A 24,078-nucleotide genomic window follows, 5' to 3' on the forward strand; every position below is an offset into this window, starting at 1 on the left:
TCCAAGATGACGCCTAGGTTCCGTGCGTGGTCTGTCGGGATGGGTGCTTTTCCGAGGGCTTCCGGCCACCAGGAGTCGTCCCATGCAGAGGGGAATGTACCTAAGATGAGGACTTCAGTTTTGTCTGAGTTCAGTTTCAGACGGCTGTGTTTCATCCATTCGGCAACTTCTTTCATTCCTTCGTGTAGGTTAATTTTGGCGGTGCTGGGGTCATTGGTGAGAGAAAGGATTAGTTGAGTGTCATCCGCGTAAGAGATGATGTGGAGGTTGTGATGGCGTGTGATGGCCGCGAGGGGGCTCATGTATACGTTGAAGAGGGTGGGACTGAGTGAGGATCCTTGTGGTACGCCGCAGATGACTTCAGAGGCCTCGGACTTGAATGGTGGAAGGCGGACTCTCTGGGTTCTTCCGGTGAAGAACGAGGTGATCCAATCAAGTGCTTTTCCTTGGATTCCGATGTTTCTGAGGCGCTGTAAAAGGGTGCTGTGGCAGACTGTGTCGAATGCTGCAGAGAGGTCAAGGAGGATGAGGGCGACTGTGTCTCCATTGTCCAGTAGAGTTCGAATGTCGTCTGTTGCTGCGATGAGGGCGGTCTCAGTGCTGTGTTTTGCTCGGAAGCCAGATTGTGAGGGGTCGAGGGATTTGTTGGCTTCGAGGAAGGCGGCGAGCTGGTTGTTGACAGCTTTCTCGATGACTTTGGCCAGAAATGGAAGAAGCGAGATGGGGCGGTAATTTTTGAGTTCGGTGGGGTCTGCTGTGGGTTTTTTCAAAAGGGCGGTGAGTTCAGCGTGTTTCCAGTCTTCCGGGAAGGTGGCGGAGTTGAAGGAGCAGTTGATGACGTCTCGGAGGTGCGGTGCTATGACGGAGTCTGCTTTGTTGAAGATGTGGTGAGGACATGGGTCTGTGGGGGATCCTGAGTGGATGGAATTCATCAGGCGGATGGTGTCCTCAGTGGAGATTGGGTTCCAGTCGTTAAGGGTGTTCACGGGGGTGAGATGATCAGCAAATGGAAGGGTGGGTTGGTTTCCGGGTTGGTTGTCAAAGCTGTTGTGGATGTCTGCAATCTTGTTGTGGAAAAATGAGGCTAGGGAGTCGCAGAGGGTTTGAGAGGGGGTGATGTCGTTGGAGTTGGCCGAGGGATTGGAGAATTCCTTGACGATGTTGAAAAGTTCCTTGCTGTTGTGGGCGTTGTTGTCAAGTCGATCCTTGAATGCTGTTTTCTTGGCTTTTCGGATTAGTTGGTGGTGAGTGCGGGTGGCGTTTTTGAAGGCGTCCTTGGTGCTGGTGGTAGGGTCTTTTTTCCAGGCCTTTTCAAGGGAGCGGCAGAGTTTCTTGGATTTCTTGAGATCATCGTTGAACCATGAGGCCTTCTTGCTGCCGGGTTTGTTTTGACGTTTTTTCAGTGGAGCTAAGGTATCAGCGGTGTTGGATAACCATAGGGTGAGGTTGGCGGCGGCTTCGTTAACGTTAGAAGAGAGGGCTGGGGTGTTTTGAAGGAGTGATGCGGAGATTTGGTCCGTGGTGATTTTGTTCCAGTTTCTTTGCAGGGTAGGTTGGAGGTGGATGCTGGGTTTTTGTTTGTTGTAGGTGAAGTGAACGCAGCTGTGGTCAGTCCAGAGGAGTTCCGTGGTGTGGCTGAAGGAGACATGGTTGCTGGATGTGAAGATGGGGTCGTTCTGGTTGCAGGATTTCATTTCTCCATGTCCTTTGTGGTCTAAGGTTGAGCGCCTTTTCCTTTCCCCCTTTTCTTTTGCGGAGTATATCTCTTTTTTCCGCAAGCCCTCTTCCATTTCCACGCCCATTCACAGATTTACCACCAAACTTCTCTTGTCTTCCTCTCCTCCTCCCCCCACTACTATTGCGGACTTTCTTTCTTCTACCATCTGGCACAATGCTTATCTTTTAATCCACAACAATCCCTTTTACTGGAAATCCTGGAGGCAAAGGGGATTGATTTGGATATCGCAGCTATTTTTACACTCTACTTTCTTGCCCTTCCTTAATCTTCGATTGATCTATGCTCTGCCTCCATCCTTTGCTTCCAAATACTCTCTGCTGAAGACAACGGTGATGGCTACATACACTCGTCTTATGCAGACACAGACAAATTCGATCTCCCTTACTCCTGTTGCACTATTGCACTCCCTTCTGTGTACTAGCTCTAATGTTATGTTATGTTATGTTATGGAATCTTATATAGCGCATGGCTACCCCAGCGACGGGGCGTCCCAGCGCTTGCAGACATGTCAGATCCAGAAAGGTACAAGAGGTGCTAGATGGATGCAAACAACCAAGTTTTTATAAGTTTTCGAAATTGCAGATGATTTAGAGTAGCCCGAGCTTTAGGGGGGATAGAAGGCTTTAAGGCTCTAAGGCTTCTATCATCTACAAACACCTTCATGCCAATGAGTCTCTTAGACCTAAGTCTAAGGTGGAGGAGCAGTGGCAACATGACATTGCCACAACATGGCCTTTATCTTTGTGGGACAAGTTATGGATTAAGGTTCGTAAGTCATCTAGAGCGGCGACTGACGCAATCCATGTTCTTTATTTACAATAGGCTGCTCCTCACACCCTCTACTCTCCATAAGTGATTTCCTGCCATTCCAGACGTTTGTTGGTCTAGTTCCTCCCCAAACGCTACGTTATTTCATATGCTGTTTTGTTGCCAGTCTGTTCACGACTTTTGGTTACAGGTGTGGGCTCAAGTTAATGTAATTTTCCAGACTTGCATTCCTTTTTCTCATGCCAATGTCTTTTTGGGAAGCCTTTCGCCTTGTTGGAAGGATTCTCATCTTGACGTGCGTGTTGTTGACCTACTGTTGGCTGTTGCTTTTCAGCAGATCACCATTAATTGTAAGACCTCCAACATCTCCTTTAAAGCATGGTGGTATAATGTTTGCCATAACCATAGACTGGATACTACTTTTGTCTTCCCTGTCCAGCTGGCCCCGAAAAGAGCAGAGTTATGACTCCCTATTGTTTTATATCTGGATAGATGTGCTACTCGTTCCTTTTGTCCACGGCCTATCCGACAAGAGGGTCCCAAACCTCCTTGAGTACCCTTTAATTCCCTTTCTTTGTTATTACTAGACATGCATGTACTTTATCTTGCTCATATGTATAATCAATATATTACCCATGTTCTACTTTTTTACTCATAATTTACTTATGTAATTGATACCAATGCTTTATTTTTATGATTGCTTTAGTTTCTTTTTCTCATTCTTCTGTTACACTTCCATTTTTCGTTTATTACCCTTTGATACCTGCTTTTTTGCTCAATAAACTTTTCTTCTGAACGTAAAAAAAAAGAAAGATCCTTTTGTCTGAATAAAAAGTAACCGTTCCCTGGAACAAATGTTACCAACAAACAATTACCATTTATCTTTTTTTAAGTAGTTTTTTCAATGTATAATAATGGATTATGCCTTTCTATGAGTGTTTTTAAAATGCTATGAGTTTTGTTTGCTTTCTGTAAAGCTTTTTACTGCTGGTATACAGCCCCTTAACAGTCAAAGCAACAAAGGAACATTGTTGCTGAAATAATTCCAACCGAAAAAAAGGCGGTTTACCATTTAACGTCTCATTTCACTGAGTTGCTTCAGATCTTAATGCCAATAATCATTACATTAGCATTTTCACGTTTCTCCAATGTATTTACTCAGACGTACACTTTTTTTTAATGAACAGTTTCCTGTTTAAGTTTACTACTTTCAAAAAATCCCTTCCGAACTGTGACAGAGTGTGAAAAAGCACATATTTAGGCAGCACATAACTACCATAAGAAACATAACTAAAATATTTTGCCGAAAGAATCAAATTTCAGAAATCACCAAAATTGCCCATCAGTAATGATAAAACCCACAATCTGTAGTCTAGATTATGTAAAACCGAAGATTATTAAGTAAAATAATGCAACTTCGAATTTAAAAATGCTTTATTAAAACAGTAGTTATTGTGGATTTGAGTCCAAAAAGTAAGTGTTTTTTTGAATGCTATAAAACGCTTGGAAATACCGATCACTGGGAAAAGACAAACATGGAATAGTTAAGATGTCCGTTTTAAAGTATTTATTCCTGGACTGAATCTGCCAAGCTAGATTGGACCATCGTTTCCAAAATCAGTTTGTAGTATGAACTTTAACAGTTAGCATCCAAGGATGTCATCTTAATGCAGGATTACTTATTTCCCCAATATAAATTATAAAAACTTTGTAAAAGAAATTTGTGCCGAATGCTTTATGGTGAGTGCTTTTTTTTTATCATGAGCGGTCTAAAAGGACAAGTTATTATCCAGCAACAGATTGCACCTGAAGCAAAGCCTCTGCCCAGCTCTGAAGAGTCAATGTATAAAACAGAATTTTAAACCGGATACAGGGATGAAGCCTTACTTCTATGTGAAAATGGCTAAAGCCAAGCTCTACTTTGTCTTCAGTTTACATTATTTTCTACATTGTTCTCTATGAAATAAACTCAATCATTTTAGACACTTTCCAAGGATTTATAATTTTGCCATTTTACACAGCTATGTGAACGAGTCTGACGTGATTCCGTGAACAAGATGGTCTGGTATTCGACTTGGTACGAGATCTGTGGAATTTCTTTAAGAATGCAATCAGCTAGGCTGCTTAGCAAAATGTATTGCTGATCTAGCAAAAGGCTTACACTCCTCTGGTTTCACACCGAACCACAGCAGTTAATGCATGAATTTATGGAAAAATAATTTCAAACTTTAGTCATGTGATGTTACATTAACTGATTTCATTTTAAGCTCCAAAAATCAACGGGCATAATTGTTCATGGTAAATATAGTGGTATTTCTAAAAGGTTCCAATGGTGGCTCAAGCATAAAAGAGTAAAATGGCCAAACTTGTACTACAGGCAGAAAACGAGTTACTCGGGCTGAATCACTTTAGCTATTTTCTGGAGAGCTTTTTACCATCATTCCATTTTACCCACAGAGGCATTGTCAACTAACACTTTCAACATTCAATAAACCTCAGCCCATGCACCCGCCACCAATTTAGAACAAAGTTTAAAATTGGAATTTGCATAGGAAATCAATTAACAACTTGAAATACCAATTCCAACACCTACCCTTATCCACACCTTGCTGTCGTTATATGTGCAGCACGTCGCTGGATTCTCAGCGACTCCCAAAATAATGAGAACATGGATGAATTTGACAAGGTTTATTTACTCTGTGCATAGTATAAGCAGTAAACACCAATAGTCAAAAATATTCCTGTGAATTACAATTCACTTTTCAAATTCAGATCTTAATTTGATCACCATTTCTAGAAATCCTTGTATGATGTTAGATTTAATTGCACTTCTTTTCTCCATTTGTTTGTAAATTCCTCCTTGTGGAACGGTTTTCTTTTCTGTGACTTCAGCGGTGACTCATGATCCTCAATTCTCAGTGTGGGTTTGTCAGAATTGTTTCCAATGCCAGTAGAACACACCAAGAATGTGCAGTCTTTTTAAGTCTTAGACAACAAGCAGTTATTTTGTGTGATGTTCAGACAAGCAAAACTGCATTTATGCATCCATCATTTTCAGGATTGTTGGTTACTTGGGCATATTTTCCTGAACAGAATAGAAATCGAAGTAAAAGTTAATTTGAAAAACTTAAAATAACAAATGGTGTAGCAGGTATTGTTTTAGTTAATGTCACTGTTGACTGATCACATTTTCCAGGTACAAACAAGATTAGCGCTGGTGCTTTTAAATTTCGCCTATGGTCACCAAAACTGTAGCAAGAGATAAAAAAGACAGGCAAGCTGGCCACATATCACTGAAACGCACACAGGATAGTAAGGATTCACTTTGGCTGTGCAGCAGAAAAGCCAGATCCAAGGCAAGAAAATCGTGGTGTGACTTTAAACATGTTGTACTATTTCTTTTGCATAGTTTGAAGGTTTTCGAAAAGATCGTACTACGTAGTTTGACATCTAAAACGTGTATTTCTTTCATTCTGTAACTTAAAGGACTACTTTTACGTCTTGCTATAGATAAGAAGTGTAAAGCGACTAACCATTGATGTTAAACCTACTTAAACTGAAAACCAGAGTAAAGTTATGAATTGTGGTCTTTTATCATGGCCTGTGTTTCTTCTGAGGAAAAGTTACCTGGACTCAAGTGAAGAAAACATTTAGATCAAGTACTATAGTGTAATTTATTTAAGTGACTACCTTAGACTTTGCATACCTATAAAACCTTCCAACATATTAGAACTATTTTTAAGGATAAAGCTTTGGAGGGTGAATCAAAAGGAGGATGAACGAGCAGGACAAAGCAGTGATAGAAAGAAGCACTGTCAATATTTTTCTTAAAAGAAAGTATTCTTGATCAGTTCTTAAACAACTGATTTCCTAGTAAGTTGAAGCACCAATCACCAATAGTCTTGCACTTTCATGGCAAAAGGGTGATTTCCCCAAAAAGTAAAACCTTCACTCCATTCTCTGGATCCTCTAGTTTCAGTTTTTCTCAACCATGTGAGGAAAATTGTGGAAGAAAATCATGCTTTGTGTGTCTGCAAACCTCAGTTAACGTTTAAACACACAACAAACATTGGATGGGTTAAGAGTTCAAATCTCCAGTGGTAATAACAAAGCCATATCAAATGTGAGTATTATATTTAAGGCTCCCGTTTTTACAGATTTTTACAGATAAATACAGACAGAAACCCATTTGTTTTCTTGTCTATATTTAATTTTAAATGTGGATAAAAACTGAAATTGGTGCTTTTTGAGTGCTTCTAAATACAGTTTGCCATGACTGCCCGACCTAGAACTGTGGATTGATAGGTAAGGGGGTTAAAAAAAGAAAGGAATTTTAGTAAAGAGGCTTAAACAGCAGTAGCTATGCACAAGGCTGATACTGAAATGTGCATATGTTCATATATGCACTTTGATTTGTCTTCTGCAGCTGTTTAGATCACTGAAACCTGGCAGGCATTCAAGCATGACTGTACATCTATTGGTTAAATAAATGTGGAAATAAAACAGTTTCAGCTTTACATGTTTCACAAAACCCATAATAAATATGGATAAATACAGATAAAGTTGACAAAAAATAAATATGGATGAATACAGACGGAAATGACAAAAAATAAATACCGTAAAACAGGGAGCCCTAATTATATTGAACTGTATAGTTATTTCGTTTGTTTTATAGACTGCATGCAGTCAGTCCCCCAGAGCTTCCACCACTTATTAAGTCTACAATTTGTGAATCCAAACCAAGTTGGAAATATGCTCCAAACTTAGAACTAAACGTATGGAAGCAAATTTCCAACTTTTCCTGTTTTGTCTAGGTTCATCAGGCCAGAGGACTCAAACAAGCATTTGCTTTAAATCAAGAATTACTTCACGGTGTAACTATTATACAATTTATCATCATAAATCCTTCTGAGAGGCATATCTATGTGACCTCTATAACTTCTGCTAATAATTTATTTTACCCCTGACACCCCCGTTAACAAGTGTTCTCATGAACCCTTGTAACAGAGGCACACCTTTGATAGAGCATGGCCACTTGCTCTACTGAATTAGCAGCCTGATGGCATATAAATACGCATTCTGGACAAGGACTACCTTTTTTTTTTAACCCCTTGCCTGCTCGTGACGGCCGGGAGCCTTCACGCCTCACGGTGTGTGTGTGCGGAGGACGTCTGAATCCCACCAACTAATTAAAATGCCCGCACAGCGCGAAAATGTGCGGCGCGTGCAAGGGGTTAAATAAAAACGCTTAACTAAATCAAACTCTTTGTCACAAGATTTTTTTTGTAAACTGACCACAACCCATTTTCAAACCGTTAATTAAGCCTCTCTCTTTGCACTCTATTTTCCCTGTCAATTTGCGTGGGAGATATATATGTCATTGGCCAAAGCAACTTTGGGTTCTTTTTCTGTGTGATGGCCACCTGTGTCCTTCTCACCATCTAATATGCCATGGTGTTTGTCCTAGATGCGCATCCTTGCACTCAGCCGCAACACAGCTCAAATATGACCTTTTCAATCATTATCCTGATTGCCCATTTAATAAACTCTTCTAACTCTTCTACAAAGAGGCGGATTGTCAATCATGAAATGCCACAAGTAAAGAATACAACCTAATGAGTGATATTTGCGGTACTCTACTGGAGACCATTAGCCGTCCAGAGAACACAAAGTATTTCCTGCTGCACTTGGTCTCCTTGTTCAGAAGATGATAACCAAGATTATTAACATGTTTCTAAAAAGTAACATTATTTCACTATCCAAGCTAATTATGGTAGAAAGGCACCTTTATTTAATATACACATTTATCCAATGAACATGCATGCACACTAAGGCTCACATGTAGCACTACAGCTACAATGTATTAATCCGATTTGTTTTATAGTAACATTTGGTGGAACTATCCGCTCTATCATGTGTGACTGAAATAAAGATTTTGCATTTCGTAGGGTCGCAGTGTTTCAAAGTTTAAGTACTGGTACACAACTTACCCCAGATCACTTTGCCTCCTTGCGTCACAAGACCAAGTTCACTCACATTCACCTCTATGACCGTTCCTTTTGTAATGACCCCTAATGTGGTGTATAATGGGGAGGATGGGTTCTTTTTGACCCCAAGAATTGGAAGGCAAAAGGTAGCTTTAAGTTCAGGGTGTGTTACGTGAGCCTTCTTGAACCTCAAACCCTAAAGAAAAAAGAAGATTTTTTTTTAATGATACAAGACCAAGTAACAATGCATATGAAATCAAAAAGCTATGCCCAATAACCTACTCACTAAATGCTCTATGCATTTAACTTATCAGTGGACTTCATCAGTTCACTCGAATAACATGCATAACAGTTTAAACTGGTACACTGGAAAATTCAGATTGAAGAACTAGGTAATAGCAAAATCCTCAGGACACAAAACAGAGCGAAAAACAATCAGCTCACCAAAGGTGAACCTTGTCTATATTTCACAGTGCAAACAACGCAATTAACTGAACAACAAATAAAGGTTTGAATAAACAGTTAAACTATGCTTATTAATCGATAAACAAAAAAGTGGTAATGTAGCACACTGGATTAAATAGAAAGGGAGTGAAATTCATTTTACTGGAGAGGAAATGCCACTAAAGTGAATCAAACGACTAGAAGGATTAGCAGTTTCATTAGAAAGCTGAACATACAAAACGTAAACAAATCAAAAGAGACACAAACACTAGAAAGGAAGAGTAAATATCAGTGAATGCGATTCTTACTGGGTGCCTTTTGGAACACCAATAAATGTTTGGTGGGCCATTAAGTCAAATGTTGAGATTAATTAGATATATTTTCTTGTACTACGAGACATCTGAAGGAACAAGAGCCACTGCCCTAAGTTCCTCATTCCCAGTGCAATCAGGAAGACAATTAAAATGCTTAATTTAAACCTATTGAAATCCAGGGCCAATGAGTTGATCATGGGGGGAAACCACATACTATCATTGCTAAGATCAGAATCATTTGCTATGTAAATCAAATAACGCAAGATGCTAAAGGTGGCAAATGAGCATAAGTTGTGCCTCGAGTGGAAGAGCTGAAATATATATGGTAAACTGGAGAAGCAATTTATAAAAACAAAGTGGGCATGTGAAATCTTCATAATAAATACAAAAGCAAAAGAGATTCTAAAAAACAGGGCAGGATTTGGATAACTATGAGAATGAAGCGCAGAGTGGGAGAGACTGTCAAATGTTCTTACTCACAAAAAGGCTTCTATTGCAAACTTGCTTAAACAAAGATCTCAAAATTCCCGTCTCTAATTTTTGGGGCTGCTACTTTAATGACTCGGAGAAAGTGTATCCTATGGTCTCGATACCAGTGGCGGCTCCTCGAGGGAGTGCTGAGGGGATGGGTGGGGGGTAGTAAACTCCAGCATGCGGCCGACAGGAGTGAAGTGCGTAAAAGAAATGACATTGTGCAAACAGCATTGCAGCGCGCGCAATGCAGTGTGTTTTATTTGGTCACTTAACTCCGGTCAGCTGTATGCCGGAGTTTACTACCTCCTACCCTGCCCCTCCCTCGCCCCTGGTAGATGCCCTGTCTAGCAAGCTTGCAGGAATGCAGTCTCTTTTTGATTGCGTTGACTGTTGTCTTAAACCTGGCTATGAAGACTATCAAAACTATTCTCTCAAATACATTTTTGAATATCTTAATGAATATGGGCTGAATTATTGGTATAACAGGTATTCCAAACGAATACTGTATTATTTAACAATAGTTGGTTATATTATTTGTGGGTTGGAGCATGTACAGTTAATACCATGAAGTATCATGTTATAAGTGAAAACCACAAAGCTTTTTGTTGTTGTGAAGGTGTGACTGTGCACAAAAACTTCTGGGATTCAGTAATTGACCCCTGTTGGCAAATAACCTTGTCAATCGCAAAGAAAAACAGTGCATATGGGTAACTAAAGCGGACGTATTACTTAAAAAGCAAACAAAGGTCTATGTCTGGTTGTACAACCACCTTATGTTCAACTCAAAGCTTATATGCGGCACCATTACAACAATCATTACATTTTGCTAGGGAGTAAGACTGAAAATAGGTTGAAAGTTAAACATTTACATGTTTGAGGCTCCAAAATGTATACTGCACAGCTCTTATTTACCATCTCCCCAGGACAGAGATTTATTCAGAAAGATATTTCCATGAGAAAGTGTGACTTACTGTAAACTTAACAGACAACCTCCCCGCCACCCCAAAAAAACACATACTCAAGAAAAGGTTATTTTTTTAAATGGAATCTAGTTTGACAGCATCCATCCTATTTTCATAGAAGAATAATCCGCTAGGCAAGGTCGTATATTTTAGAACTCTGTAAACACCTCTTGTATGCATAAAACATAAAAAATAACCTACCATCGGCCTAATGAATCGTTCATATTTTGGAGGTTTTCTAGTAAAGCCATCACCAACAAAGCACACTTTGGTAACCATCCTCTTCCATGCCTTTTTCTTTCTCTGTCCCGTACGGATAACTCTTAAAACTTCGGTCTCTCCTTGTGCACGGACTTTCGGCAAAGGAACCTCCCATTTGCCCTACAAAAAAAAAAACATCATAAATGAAAGTATGGGCAAAGTTACTTAGGAAAAATATCTCTGATCAAAATGCTGGGCACAGAAATAAAACATAGAAAGACTATTTATATTAAATAATTTTTAAAGGAAATACATGGTTTTATCGAACACTGCTCAAAACCACTAACACTAATCCGAGTGAGCTGAAGGTTAAGTTGGAGATAGATCAGGCAACCTGGGCAACGAAAGACAAAGGATTCTTGTACATGCCCAGAAAGATAAAGATCATCTTTGGTTTAACCATAGGTTTTGGGAGTGCCTAGTTCTGAGAAATGTCTTGGTCGAGGGAGGGGAATCACTGACAGGCAATGGCGCCCACGAAAAGAACAGAGCTACGCAGCAACACTACAGGCTGCATGTTCAGCCTCTTCAGTTGCCCTTATTCGAAGTAAGTGGGCTGAAATGTGTAGACCTAGCGCTATTGTTGGAAAAAGAGGGCAAGTGCCATGGCCTGCAAATCCCCCACTGCTCCCTCCTTTTGGCAGGTGGATGTAATAGTTATGGAAGTGGAAAGAAGCTGAAAGCATGCATGGAAAGCGCTAAGGTGCAGGGTTGAGGGGGTGGGGGGACTAAGTAAGTGATCAACTATGGCCTTATGGGGAAAAAGTGCTTTCATTTCTACCCGACCAGCCCAGGTAACTTTCACTTGACAACATCCGAGCCATAAACTTGCCCACATTGACGCAGCTCTCCCCCTCCAAAAGCCCGTTCAGCAATACCCGTCTGCAACTTCTACTTGCCCTTACCCAAAGTCTTCTTGGCTACGCAGTGCATGCAGTAGGGCTTACTAGTTTGATTTTAGTTTGTCATTTAAAATACACTGCCAGTAAACGTATTGGGGACCTCTTTGACGAGCGAGGGATCTTGGACTTCCCCAGGTTGGTAGCCCAGTATGTTATCCCCAAGACTGCATACTGGCAATATTTGGCAATGCGCCACTGGGTCACACAGCCACAGATTCGCCAGCACGCGGGATGACTCCTTACAAAATTCGAGATTTGGTATATCACCTGCACCTCCAACAAGCACCTTCTGTCGGACATATACGGGTTTCTCAACGGGGCTAGAACCCAGACAAAGACCCCAGCGCAGAGCCGGTGGGAGGGGGAACTGGGTCGAGAGTTTTCACCTAAGGAGTGGGCAGACATTGTACACAGCACCCGGGCCTTTTCCTGCAGCACTTCAGGGAAAGATATGCTCCTAAAAATTGCGCACTATTGGTACTATACCCCTGTGAGGGTGGTGAAGTGAAATCCCCGAGGTAGTCTTTCTTGGCATAACTGCGGACACGAGGGTACCCTCTCCCATATTCTCTGTAGTGCCCCAAGATCCAAGGGTTCTGGGAGACCATATTACCTATCATCGACCAAATATACCCGACAGAACTCCCTAGGTTCCCTAGCTATATTCAGCTGGGATTGCCCAATCCTCTCACATACCCTCTTCGGTCCTGTAGGGGCAGGGTGATTACCTTAGCACTGAGGGCGGCTAAACAGGTTCTCCTTGCTAAATGGGGTACAGTGGAAGTTCCGACTCCGCTAGACTGGCTACACAAAATGTGGGACATAGTGGGTACGGAAAGAATCGCTGCCGGGATCCACCGCACACTGCCTAAGTTTGATAAGACCTGGGGGTCCACGGTGGCATACCTCTCTTCCGAGTTCGTGGAACCTACCTGCCCATGATACCTCAATCCTACGCTTCTCTGCAGACCCAATGCCGGACTCAAAGGCACCCTTACCAGCTCCTCAACCCTAGATCCCTACCGAATCCGTCATACTCTATGGGTGGAACTCTTTTCTTTCCTTTTCTGTTCTCTTCTTTTTCTCATTGCTCTTTACGGGAGTGCTCTTATCCTTTCTCCTTTTCTATCACTAAAAGGTTGAATTTGACTGAAGGTTCCCCACCGGCCGGTAGTTGTGTGTACCGTACCGACTAATGCATACTCAAAAACTCCTTAAAGCATAAAATATCCTGCCATAGACTCATGAAGTCAAAGTTGTCAATATAGTATGTAACAAACCTTCTTGGGTTTCAACAGATAGGTTATACCTACCTATAAACCCCTGAACTTTGAGTAACCCAGTGAATGCGCTCCCACTCAATACATGATTAACATGGTACTTAAGATGAGATGTGTTTCCTCCTTATATGTATGTGCAACTGTCATATGGCCAATGTGGTGTGCGACACCACAACCAGTTCTGCCTTTTAAGCCCACAGAACTTTGCATTCTGGAACTTGTAATTTTGGTTTTACATTATATGGATACATTTAAAAGTCAACTGCGGGTCTGTATACACATTCTTGAAAGCTTATTGGTCTGCATACAGGAGCGACTGTATCTGCACTTTGTGAAAATGCAGGTCTGCGGTTGTGTCCGTCTTTGTATATGGTCTAAGTGAGCAAGTGCATCCAAATGTTGTGTATGTACCAAAGTCATGGAATAATGCAGCACATGCCCAATACTAGGCTTTCAATGCAATCTTGGTCAAGTACTGAGATAGCTTTCGATTCATGGACATGTAAAGCACAATAAATAACACAGGATGAGAGGATTCCTCTAAAGTCATGCAATAAATGGTCAGCCTCCACATTACAGCCAGTTATTTAAATCAGAAAACCAAAATCTGTGAAAAACAAGTGCAGATTGTGCAGCAAATCCATCCCTATGTCCAGAGTCGTTCTTTAGTTAGCCGTAAACGGAAATCACAATTTATGCAAATAACTTGTGTTAACTCTTGCACTTTGTGTATTTCAAAGAGTCAGGACGTAGCTTAGATTAGAGATGAAATGCAGTACAGGATAGCAAAAAAAAGTTCTTGAGTCTGGCTGAAGCATTCTTCTGCTCTGCTTTTGGTGTGACCCAATGATCAACACATGAACAGTACTGAGTTATATTTGCATGGAAACAATACAAGTGTTAAGCTACTCACAAGCCTATTAATTAAAAGTACATTGTTACTATATGCATTAAACATCTAAAGCTAGTATCGGGTTCAGCAACAAGACCAAAGAATGCCCACCGAATGGGGCAATGCTATACTTACAGCTTTTTCCTTTCGCTTCTGCTTGATCATGTTAGACAGTACTTTGGCCCGAGACTGTCCTTCTCTGTCCAGCAGGTAAGCAGGCACTGCTCCTTGAGGGGTCTTTTCGTCATTCTTCTGTTTGGTGTTTCTCTTTTCATGCATTTTAATGCTACACAAATCATTTAAATATTATTGAAAACCTTTCATTGTATGCAAACTTTCTTATTGAAAACTTTACTGATTCAAAGTCATAAGCAGTAACAGTCATTCATATATTCTTGCAGGATTAATACAATAAAATTATCCCAAAAATTTACCAATAAATATTTTTACATTTTACCACATTTAACCGCTTCAGCGCGGCGCAAATTCCTGCGCTGTGCTGAACGTTCCATTGTGCTTATGGAACCATGACGGAACGGTTCCGTCATGAGCACAGGCCAACCGACGCTCATGACGGAACCGTTCGGTCATGAGCATAGAAGGGGTTAACTCAAGTTAGCATACCCCCACTTCACAATCTATTACCAATTGATTAAAAATTTGTTAAAACCGCATACTATAAACATTGGCACCTTATTTTATGATCGCAACGGTCGATCTGGAGGTCATGACCAAGGCTGTGCCTTACAGCCAGACCTGGGACACACCGATGGCGAGGTGAGGGGGCCCAGTGGTGCTCCGACTGAGGGCGAATAGATTCCTCCCTCCCCCCACTGATTGACTCCACAGAGGCGATTCGTTGGCCCTTGCAGGGGCCCCGCAGCCGTTAGAGAGGCAGGCACCTCTTACGCACCGCGCTTAGACCAGGCGACAAGCGGCAGGTAGTGGAGGCCAAAAACAGCCCTGGTTTTCCCACAACTCGGTGATGAAGCCGGAACTGCCCCCGGCAGCCCCGGCCTGCTCCAATGTAAGGGGCGCGAATGCTGGGAGAGTGCTGCGAGACGCTCTGGATGGTGCGGAGCGCGCCAGGACTCACCTAAATTGGCCATTATCAGCACGCCAACTGAACCATCCTGGGGTAGCGTGGGAGTGGCACTGTTCCTTATTGCGCCGCCGACCAAATACACCTGGCAACAGACAGAAGGAGTCTGAATTGGACAGTTACGCCTTATCGGCCCACAACTAAAACCAGGCAAAGAAACACGCGGACTAATAAAACATTGACGGCACCCACAATGGCAGTGGCCAAGGGTAAAGCTACAGGGGTGAAGGGTCCGAAAACTATACAAACAAATAGGCTGGACCACTACACCCTCCCCAAAGGCATGCTCCAAAGCCGACAATTTGGGGGTGGCACCGCCAGTGACCACGGAGGGGAGGACCAGGACTGTCACTAAAAGAAGTCATGAAGGCGATCACTACTGGCCAATCAGCGCTGGAGCACAAAATGGACACCATCGCTATTGAGGTCAACCTAATCCGAACCGACCTCACCAAACCCAATGAAAAAGTCAAGGAGATGGAGCTCACAACCTCCAGCTTAGTGGACAATGTTGCACAGCTCCAAGGTGAACTGCAAAACATGCAAACATTCCGCCAAGCCGGACTTAATCCTGCAACATCTAAAACCCAAAGGCCTCCTTAAGTTTTTTTGCCATTGAAAGGGGACACAGGGTCCCAGGTGGCCGACCCCAAGCTGGGAGCCCCCCCATACCCGATGCTGGCAAGAGTACAACATTTCAGAGACAGAGACGTGATACTCCAAAGCGCCAGAATGGGGCCCACACTTCGCTTCGAGAATGCCCACATTTCCTTTTCCCCCAGACTTCACGCAGCATGTGCAGCGGCAAAGACAGTCCTTCACCGCAGTGAAACAAAATTTAAGGGAAAAGGGTCTGAAATACTCTATGTTATTCCTAGCACGTCTTAGAGTGGAAGCTGAAGGAAAAATCTGGTTCTTCGAACAACCGGAGGAGGCGGTGGACTGGCTTGAATATCGGATGGAGCAGGCCCCCCAAGAACGGGGTGCTGGGGGAGAGGCGGCCTCTTAGGCACACGGCCGACAAGACTAATACTGACACAAGGCCTCCACATAGTGGGCTAACTATTGAGTTTGGCTGGGGGAAGAGGGGGCAGTTTGGGAGGGGGGGGGGAGGGGGGGGGAGTGAGGGGGTTGTGCTTATGTATCACCATAATTTGTACATCGGTATCTCTCTACCATCGCAGAAGCACTTGTCATTGGCAATCTAATCTATGAACAGCAGGGGACACAAAATATTTAAAATACTGAGCTGGAAATTAAACGAGCTGGGGGACAAAATCAAGCGTAGCGTGGTTCTCTAATATATTAAACAGCAGGCCCCACATGTCGTCCTCCTACAAGAGACACACCTGGTCTGGAATCTCTAAAGCAATGCTTAGAGGGAGGTACAAATGGTTGCACACGCCGGATTCACTTCTGGCTCAAGAGGCGTTGGTATCATGGTTAAGAATTCACGCTCCCTAAATGTTGACTCCATGTGGACAGAAGAGAGGGGCAGATACGCTGGGATTTGTGGCACATGTGAGGGCCACACAATTATACTAATGTCCGTCTATGTTCCCCCGGGATTACAGGGCGCCACCTTCATTGACCTCAGTTCCTTCCTGCTCACTGTACCAGACGGCCTCCTGGTCCTTAGAGGCGATTTCAATCCAATAGTCTCGGGCACACTGGACAGCTATCCCTCCAGGGAAGTAGGACCTTCTGCAAGCTGGCTGCCCCTGGGTGATGTTGGCGTTGGCGAGGAGGGGGGGGTTGGAGAGGGGGTTTGTGGGGAATACAGGCTATACCGAGGTTAAAGAGGATTTCTATTAAGCCTTGGGTGATAGTGTCAACCTGGTTTTCAAGGGCTGTGAGCCGCTTTGTTATGGAGTCAATGGGGGCGGGGGGGTTGTGGGCAGCAGTAGTGGGGCCGAGCGTTTTATAGTTCGAGAGAATGGGTTGGGAGATAGGGATCGGGGTAGAGGGAGGGGGAGGTGTGGGGAGAGGGCTAGGGGGAGGTTTAGACATGGGAGAGATAGGGAGAGGGACAGGAGGAGGATTAGACAGGGGAGGTTTGAGAGTTGGGGTGTGACTAGAGGGGAGGCTCGTTGGCTGTGGGCTGCCTGTTGGCAGGGAGGTGATTGTCCAAGGAGGTGGTAGGTGGTCTGTGGCTGGGGGGGGGTGAGGTGGTTAGAGGGAGAGGTAGGGGGTGAGAGTTGGGTTTCCTGTTGCTGGTGGATGGGTGGGCGAGGGGGATGAGATATGGAGGGGGAGCCTGGCGGGCTGTGTGTGGATCGAGAAGGGGCGTGTCGAGGTCTTCTCTGTCAACTGAGGGAGTGGTCGGTGAGGGTGTTGAGGCGAGGTGAGGAGGGGTAGGAAGGGCTGACTTGAGAGAGGGAAATAAGGAGTCAAAAGCTTCCAGGTTATCATTGTTGGCTTGTATGAGGACTGTGCCATTGGTGAAGATAGTCACAGTTGTATAGCCTTTGCCAGCTGATCTGAACGGAAGAATCGCAGTTAATTTGCAGCTATGAGGAGTGGAGGTAGTTTTGGCGATGAACATCTGCGTTCTGATCGCGGAGACCCAATATTCGGGTCTTCCGGTGTGAAATATTAGATCCATCTTCATCTGTCCTATGGAGGTCGAGTGGTAGATGTCAATGATTAGGGTTTCTTTATGTTTGCGGATGAGTTTCTGCTTGAAAGTGCGTCGAAGCTTTGTAGAGAGGAGGGGGAGGGGGGGGGGAAGATGATGTTGAAGGAGTTCCGACTGAGGTTTGAGGTGGGCAAGTGGGACTGGAGGAGGAGGGGGGGGGGGGGGGGGGGAGGCTGGTCCCGGGCCATCGTGAGGATTGTAGAGGGGGGGAGCCTGATTAAGTTGCGATGTGGAGCTTGGAGCTTAGGTGGTCCAGGGTGGCGAACCGTGGGGTTTCCATAGAGCGATGAGGGTGAGGCTCCAGGCCTAGGAGGGGGGTCTTAAAGCCGGATGATTCTGCTTAGGAGTTTGCAGGTAACCAGTCTCTAATTGGCAGTTGGACCTTTGTAAACTAGCACCATGGGACTGGTGTGTGATGGAGACTCTGATCAGGAGAGAACATGCAAACTGCCTCGCAGACAAACACACCAACAGCCAGATCAGTGCAGGATCCAACCTGACGCAGTTCTATGGTTGCTGTTAGTAAGCTCTACCGGCCATGTTCTTTCTGATAAAGCTGCACCCTGTCTGACGTAAAGGTAGGCTTTAATTCTCAGGTCCTCCTTGGCCGATTTGGGGACAGGTGGTTGTAAATAATGGGAGAAGGACGTTCCGTTGCCCCCCTGTTTGGCGCCCCACACGAGTTTAGCAGCCAATAACTCACAGCGAGGTCAGGCTATGTCCTCCTTGGCCGCCATTTTGAGGTCAGGCACGGGGTCGGCGGTGGGGAACAAAGGGAGCCGGTGAAGAGACTTCTCATTACAGTAAAAGGTAGTTAAGGCTGTAGCTTGGCGCCCACGTAGTGGTCGGTACCTTGTCAGGTGGAAGAGGCGGCTCCGGTGGAGGTTCCAGTCAGGCGGCGTCCTCTTTGTCCGCCATTTTGAAAACAGGCGTGAGGTCTGAAGCAGAGGGGAACAAGCAGCTTCGGTGAAGGGACTATTTGCTTTTAATGATGGTCTGGGCTGTAATTTGGCGCCCAGATAGCAGTTCGTGAACTTGCAGGGTGAAAGGAAGCGGCTCCTGTGGGGGCTCCGGTCAGGCAACGTCCTTTTTGGCCGCCATTTTGGAGACAGGCGCAGGGATTGGCAGTGGTGAGAGTCACAGAGCTCCGGTGAAGGGATATTTTTCTTGAGCGATTGAGCGGGCCTGAGGTATTCGTGGTTCCTGGTGTGGGTGCTGATGCTGGAATGCTGGATCCGGCGTTGGTCTACAGCAAGCGGGTGAGTGTCCTGGGGTCGCAAGGAAGGCAGAGGGGCGCCAATCACCGGAGAGCGAGATCAGGCGGTGGGACTCTGCTTTCCTAAGGCGGGACAGGCTGCACTTATCTCCCAACCCATTCTCTCGAACTATAACACGCTCGGCCCCACTACAGCTGCCCACAACCCCCCCATTGACTCCATAACAAAGCGGCTCACAGCCCTTGAAAACCAGGTCGACACTATCACCCAAGGCTTAATAGAAATCCTCTTTAACCTCTATAGCCTGCAATCCCCACAAACCCCCTCTCCGAACCCCCCCTCCTCGCCAACACCAACATCACCCAGGGGCCCACAGTAGCCCCCAATGCCCACCCGATCGATCCCTATCCCAAGGACATGGTTTCCAGTCCCAAAAAATCCGAATCCCCCAGAGCCCCATGCACCAGGCCCCTGACCACAATCTCATCTCACACCCTAGCAGGCTCAAAACACCTGACCTCCAGACCGCTCAGATCAGAAGCTCCTTTGTCAGACAGAGAAGCAACCTTACTAGCCACTACCTACGACTCTCCCATCTCAGTTTCACCTAAATCTAAAATCCAAGTAATCACGGGCTACCGGAAAGATCTACCCACTCTCAAACGACAAAGATTACCAGTCCTCACCGCTATACCTAGAGAGGCTAAAGACAAAACCTCCAGCAATCAGGAGAAAATCACCAACTGCCTCCTAATCAACTGCAGATCGGCCTCACTACATGCAACGGACATAGCCGAAGCTATCCTCACACACGACATTGACGTTGCGTTCCTCACTGAGACCTGGCTAAACAAGACATCTCCTCCCTGCCTAGACATGCGGGTACTACCTGGTTTCTCCCTCATCTCCAAAGACAGGATAGAACAACGAGGAGGTGGGGTTGCCATCATCCACAAGGACAGCTGGAGCATCACAGAAACCTCCTCCTTCGAGTACAACTCATTTGAATGTCTATCCGCTGTCATCAAAACCAAAGACAATGACTCTCTACTGTGCCATCTACTCTATCACCCCCCGGGCAGAAACAACGCGTTTGGAGAGCAACTATCCAACCTGATTGCACAAGACGCTCTCGGCGATTCCAAAAACCTAATTCTTGGTGACCTGAATTTCCGATGGAACAAAATCCATAACCCTCTAATCAGATCGCTATCCAGCCTCCTCGCCGACAACATCCTCACTCAACATTGCACTGAGGAGACATACTACAAAAGGAGCCATACTGGACGTCATCATTGCACAAAAGAATTCAATCACAGTCAACCACATACTTCCCGTTGACTGGTCAGATCATCATATGATCCTATTTCACATCAATCACCCCATCTTCCCGCTTAAACCTCCCCAAGACCCCCCCAAATGGTCGAGAAACCTCTCCCAAGTACCCCAAGACATTCTAGAAGGTCAGCTAAGTTCACTTCTTCCAGACAACTCTCTGCACCTCTCGACCAATGATCTCATCGAGCACTACAACTCTGAGCTAGTCTCCATTCTCGATAACCTAGCTCCTCTAAAGCTCAAAAGAAGCCGTGCCACCCCTTCTAGAACCTGGTTCAATGCAGACCTTAACGCAGAAAGAAGAACCTTGAGAGCCAAAGAAAGAAAGTGGAGAAACAACCCAACAGCCATCCTTCGCTTACAACTAAAAACAGCCCGCAGGAAGTACAAAAACCATATCAAAAACAAGCATTTGCAATGCAATAGGTCTCGCATTAGGAAAGTTTGAGCTATTGGTATTGTAAATGACAATTTATTTCTTTATGTGTTGGTTTTGAAAATAGCGAAATGAATAGCTTTTTCATTTACAATGCCAATAGTTTTAACTTTTGCAAATGTGACACCTATAGCATTTGTAATGCAATATGTGTTGTATTTAAATGATAGAGGCCTGAGTCATCCAGGCCTTTTCTGAGCCGAGATTTTCAGGAGCAAAATCAAATTGGAATTATATTTTCTAAGACAAAAAGTCTTGTTAGTTTGCTTGTCGAAGACAGCTCTTCTCTATTACTAAGAAAACGCTTCTTATTATGCATTTGACTTTCCCATGCTTCAAGTGGGGGTGCCAGTGTTGAAACTGAAAGTTGATCCAGGTGGCACTGCATTTGGACTAAATTATTAGACATATTTTCCTTGTTAGTAACAGGATTCGCACTCCAGCCTTGCGGTCTGAAACAGTTTTGTTTTTATTGTTATTAAATGAGACAACATAAACGTGCTTTTCCCCTGGGTCCTTGTTAATAATCCCAAAGTTAGCTGGTGTGATCACTGGTGCCGCTGTGGCTGGGCAGGTAGCAGCCACTGTCTTTTTGTTCTACTTCGGTGTCACTCATAGTCGTTGAAATGTCACTTTATAATTACACTGCAATTATGAAAGTGTCACACACAGCAATCTGAAATATTGGCAGCTATAAGGGAGTTATTGCTGGCAGGGTAGTACTGACATTACGGGGTCACCACTTCCCATGAACTCAAATGTTTAGGAAGTTCTGCCCGTGTTTCCTAGTCGAGCAAGAAGAGATAATGTTGCCAAAGGAGGGTGGGTTAATCACAGAGCGCTGGTCAGATGTAATAAATAATGCTTTACCACCACTTGTCGAAAACATCAGGTTGAACTTAAAAAAGACATTTTACTAGGGGAACACAATTTATATGTCAATTTAATTTAGTGTATGCTTACCATATTTAAAAGCGAAACATTTGTTCTTATAAACAGCAGTCTGATAAGGGCCTGTGTGGGCTCATTCTAGCCGTCTCTTGTCCTCATTCGAGACCCTCTGAGCAATAGGCCTCCAGGACCCATTTCTCCTTTTGGTTAATCAGACAAGAAGGGTTAAGTATAGGTCACCATGTGCTATTTACATTAGAACACTTGCTCTCTAAGACTAACACTCCATTAAAGAAAGCATGTTGCATAAGCAGGATGTGGTGCCTCGGTAGATTAATGCATTTTCATCATGAATCTATGTTCGGCCTCAAGGTCATGTTTGAATTCCTGAGGGGTTGTCCTGCCCTTTTACCTTAAATGTGTATTGCCTACAATATGTTGCTATGTTTCTATCCATTGCTGGATACGATTATATGAATGTGTCAGTCCCCCTCCCCCCCACTTAAATCCCTGCTCCATTCCTTGTATTTCACTTTGTTTCAAGGCCTCATGGTAGCTACACTCATAAACGTTTCAGTTTTGTAATCTTTCTTTTTGCCTGTCGCTTCTTATACTGTGGAGGCATTAGACACGTCTCCGATAATTTGTAGCCTAAACTGAATTTGAGCATTCAGTAACTCTGCCTGAAAATGAGCTCAGCTGCCTCGATCTGCTGCAGACAAGGAGGCGTTTATTTTCAGAAGATAGCCAAAGAGCGGGGGATACACGGACTCTACGGAATATCCAAATATTATACAACGCTTGCCCTATTGTAGCAATTTGAGGTTGAAGGGTATGCCAATTCGTGTAATGTCTAGTTGTCAAAGAATGCAAGAGCTTATTCAGTGCACTTTCCGACAGGTGCGAGGCGCAGCCTAGAATATTACACAGGTGTGCTCAGTGGCCCCGGAGTCCTAATAATTACCTGTACTGCTTAACAGTCGGGACGTGCGGCGTGCCGGACGGGAAGCCTGGTAGTCGGTCTCCCAGATATGTTTCCAGAACGCGTTGGTTGAACCTGTGTTGCTCCCGCACAGCTCCGCACTCCGTGTCTGCCATCATGACCAGCTACCTATCAGAACAGTAGAGCGAAGTCCAATGCTTCTTTAAAGCACCGTGGAACTAACAAGCACGCATGCGCATTTCACCCTCCAGTCCCAGAGCCGTAACCTAAGCAACAAGTAAGGACGCTACAGGTGCTGCATAAGACATTAAGCCAATGCTACCACCACGAATTGACGGAAAAGTTCGATTTTTTTTATGTCTACAGCAGTTCCAAGTATAACAGTTTTCCAAGTTAACGCCTCAAGAATTATATTAAGATCTAGGCGAGTGTTCGATATAGTTACAACGAGCATAAACGCACGTAGTTGGAGTCAAGGGAAAGCAGTTTCTACACAGATTGGTGGAGGCAGTGTTCAAAACAAGTGACGTCCAGGCGGGCGCACGCACTTCCGCGCAAGCGCAGAGTGTTCTTAGCCGCGTCTAATGGCGTACAAGAGGCGATGGACGGCACTGGAGTGCCTGACCGTCCCTTGCCGCGTCGCCCGCCTTAGCAGCACTGGAGCCCCTGGCCGCATCGCACCCGCCCGCCCATCCATTGGGAGCCGGGCAGAAGGAGCCCACAAGAAAAGAGCCTGGTGAGGTGAGGGTGGGGGGAGAGGGAGCGTGTGTGTATGCAGTGTGTGTATGCATTGTGTGTATGCAGTGTGCGCGTGTGTGTATGCGACGGCGGGGGTGGGTTCTCTATATGTATGGGTGCGTGCATGGGTGCTCGTGTGTGTGTGTCTCTGGGTATGCGCATGCGTGTTGGAGCTTCGGAGGCAGCCAGGAGATGGGCACGTGCCGTGCGCGCCCACGAGGTGCAATCTGTGCTCGTGCCCATCTCGTGTCCACTTTCCCAAATACGGGCAACATTAGTTGTCTTCGCTGACAGCTTTCAATGCTTTCGCACTGAAAGCTAGGTCAGCACGACCTAACAAGAAATCCAGCTTCTTCCGAGAGGCACTAGCCAATTCCAAAAACAGACCTAAGGAGCTCTACAACATAATCAGACATCAAACATCCATGCCTCTGCCCTCACCCCTGCAGGCGTCCAAAGAACTATGCGATAACTTCGCCAGCTTCTTCAACGATAAAGTCTTAAAAATCGAATTATCTCTAGACATCAACAACTTACACCTCCTGAAGAACAACGCGGCAATCCCACAGGCCCTCCCATCCAGCCCCTCTCCCCATCTTTGGTTAAGCTTTCGCCACGTGCAGGAAACTGAGATAATCTCGTTGATCTCGACCTCCAAACCATCAGCTCACATCTCAGACCCCATTCCTCCCTCACTAATCAAAAAAATGAATTTCACCTTCGCACCTATCTGGGACAAAACCATAAACAGAT

The 24,078-nt window shown here is 44.6% G+C and overlaps 1 protein-coding gene across 1 annotated transcript in view; it reads right to left on the minus strand.

Moving 5' to 3' along the window:
• Positions 1 to 5,179: 5,179 nt before the first annotated feature.
• Positions 5,180 to 24,078, minus strand: part of NSA2 (NSA2 ribosome biogenesis factor) — a 33,432-nt gene continuing 14,533 nt past the window's right edge. The window contains exons 3-6 of the mRNA XM_086960776.1: positions 14,158 to 14,308; positions 10,889 to 11,068; positions 8,497 to 8,689; positions 5,180 to 5,591 (exon numbers count right to left, since the gene is read on the minus strand). Coding sequence (XP_086816902.1) covers positions 5,524 to 5,591; positions 8,497 to 8,689; positions 10,889 to 11,068; positions 14,158 to 14,308 — 592 coding nt within the window. The 3' untranslated portion in view covers positions 5,180 to 5,523. The remainder of the gene's footprint in view (positions 5,592 to 8,496; positions 8,690 to 10,888; positions 11,069 to 14,157; positions 14,309 to 24,078) is intronic.

The sequence above is a fragment of the Lissotriton vulgaris genome, chromosome 3_1, assembly GCF_964263255.1.
Source record: "Lissotriton vulgaris chromosome 3_1, aLisVul1.2, whole genome shotgun sequence".
In the NCBI taxonomy this organism is placed as follows: Eukaryota; Metazoa; Chordata; class Amphibia; order Caudata; family Salamandridae; genus Lissotriton; species Lissotriton vulgaris.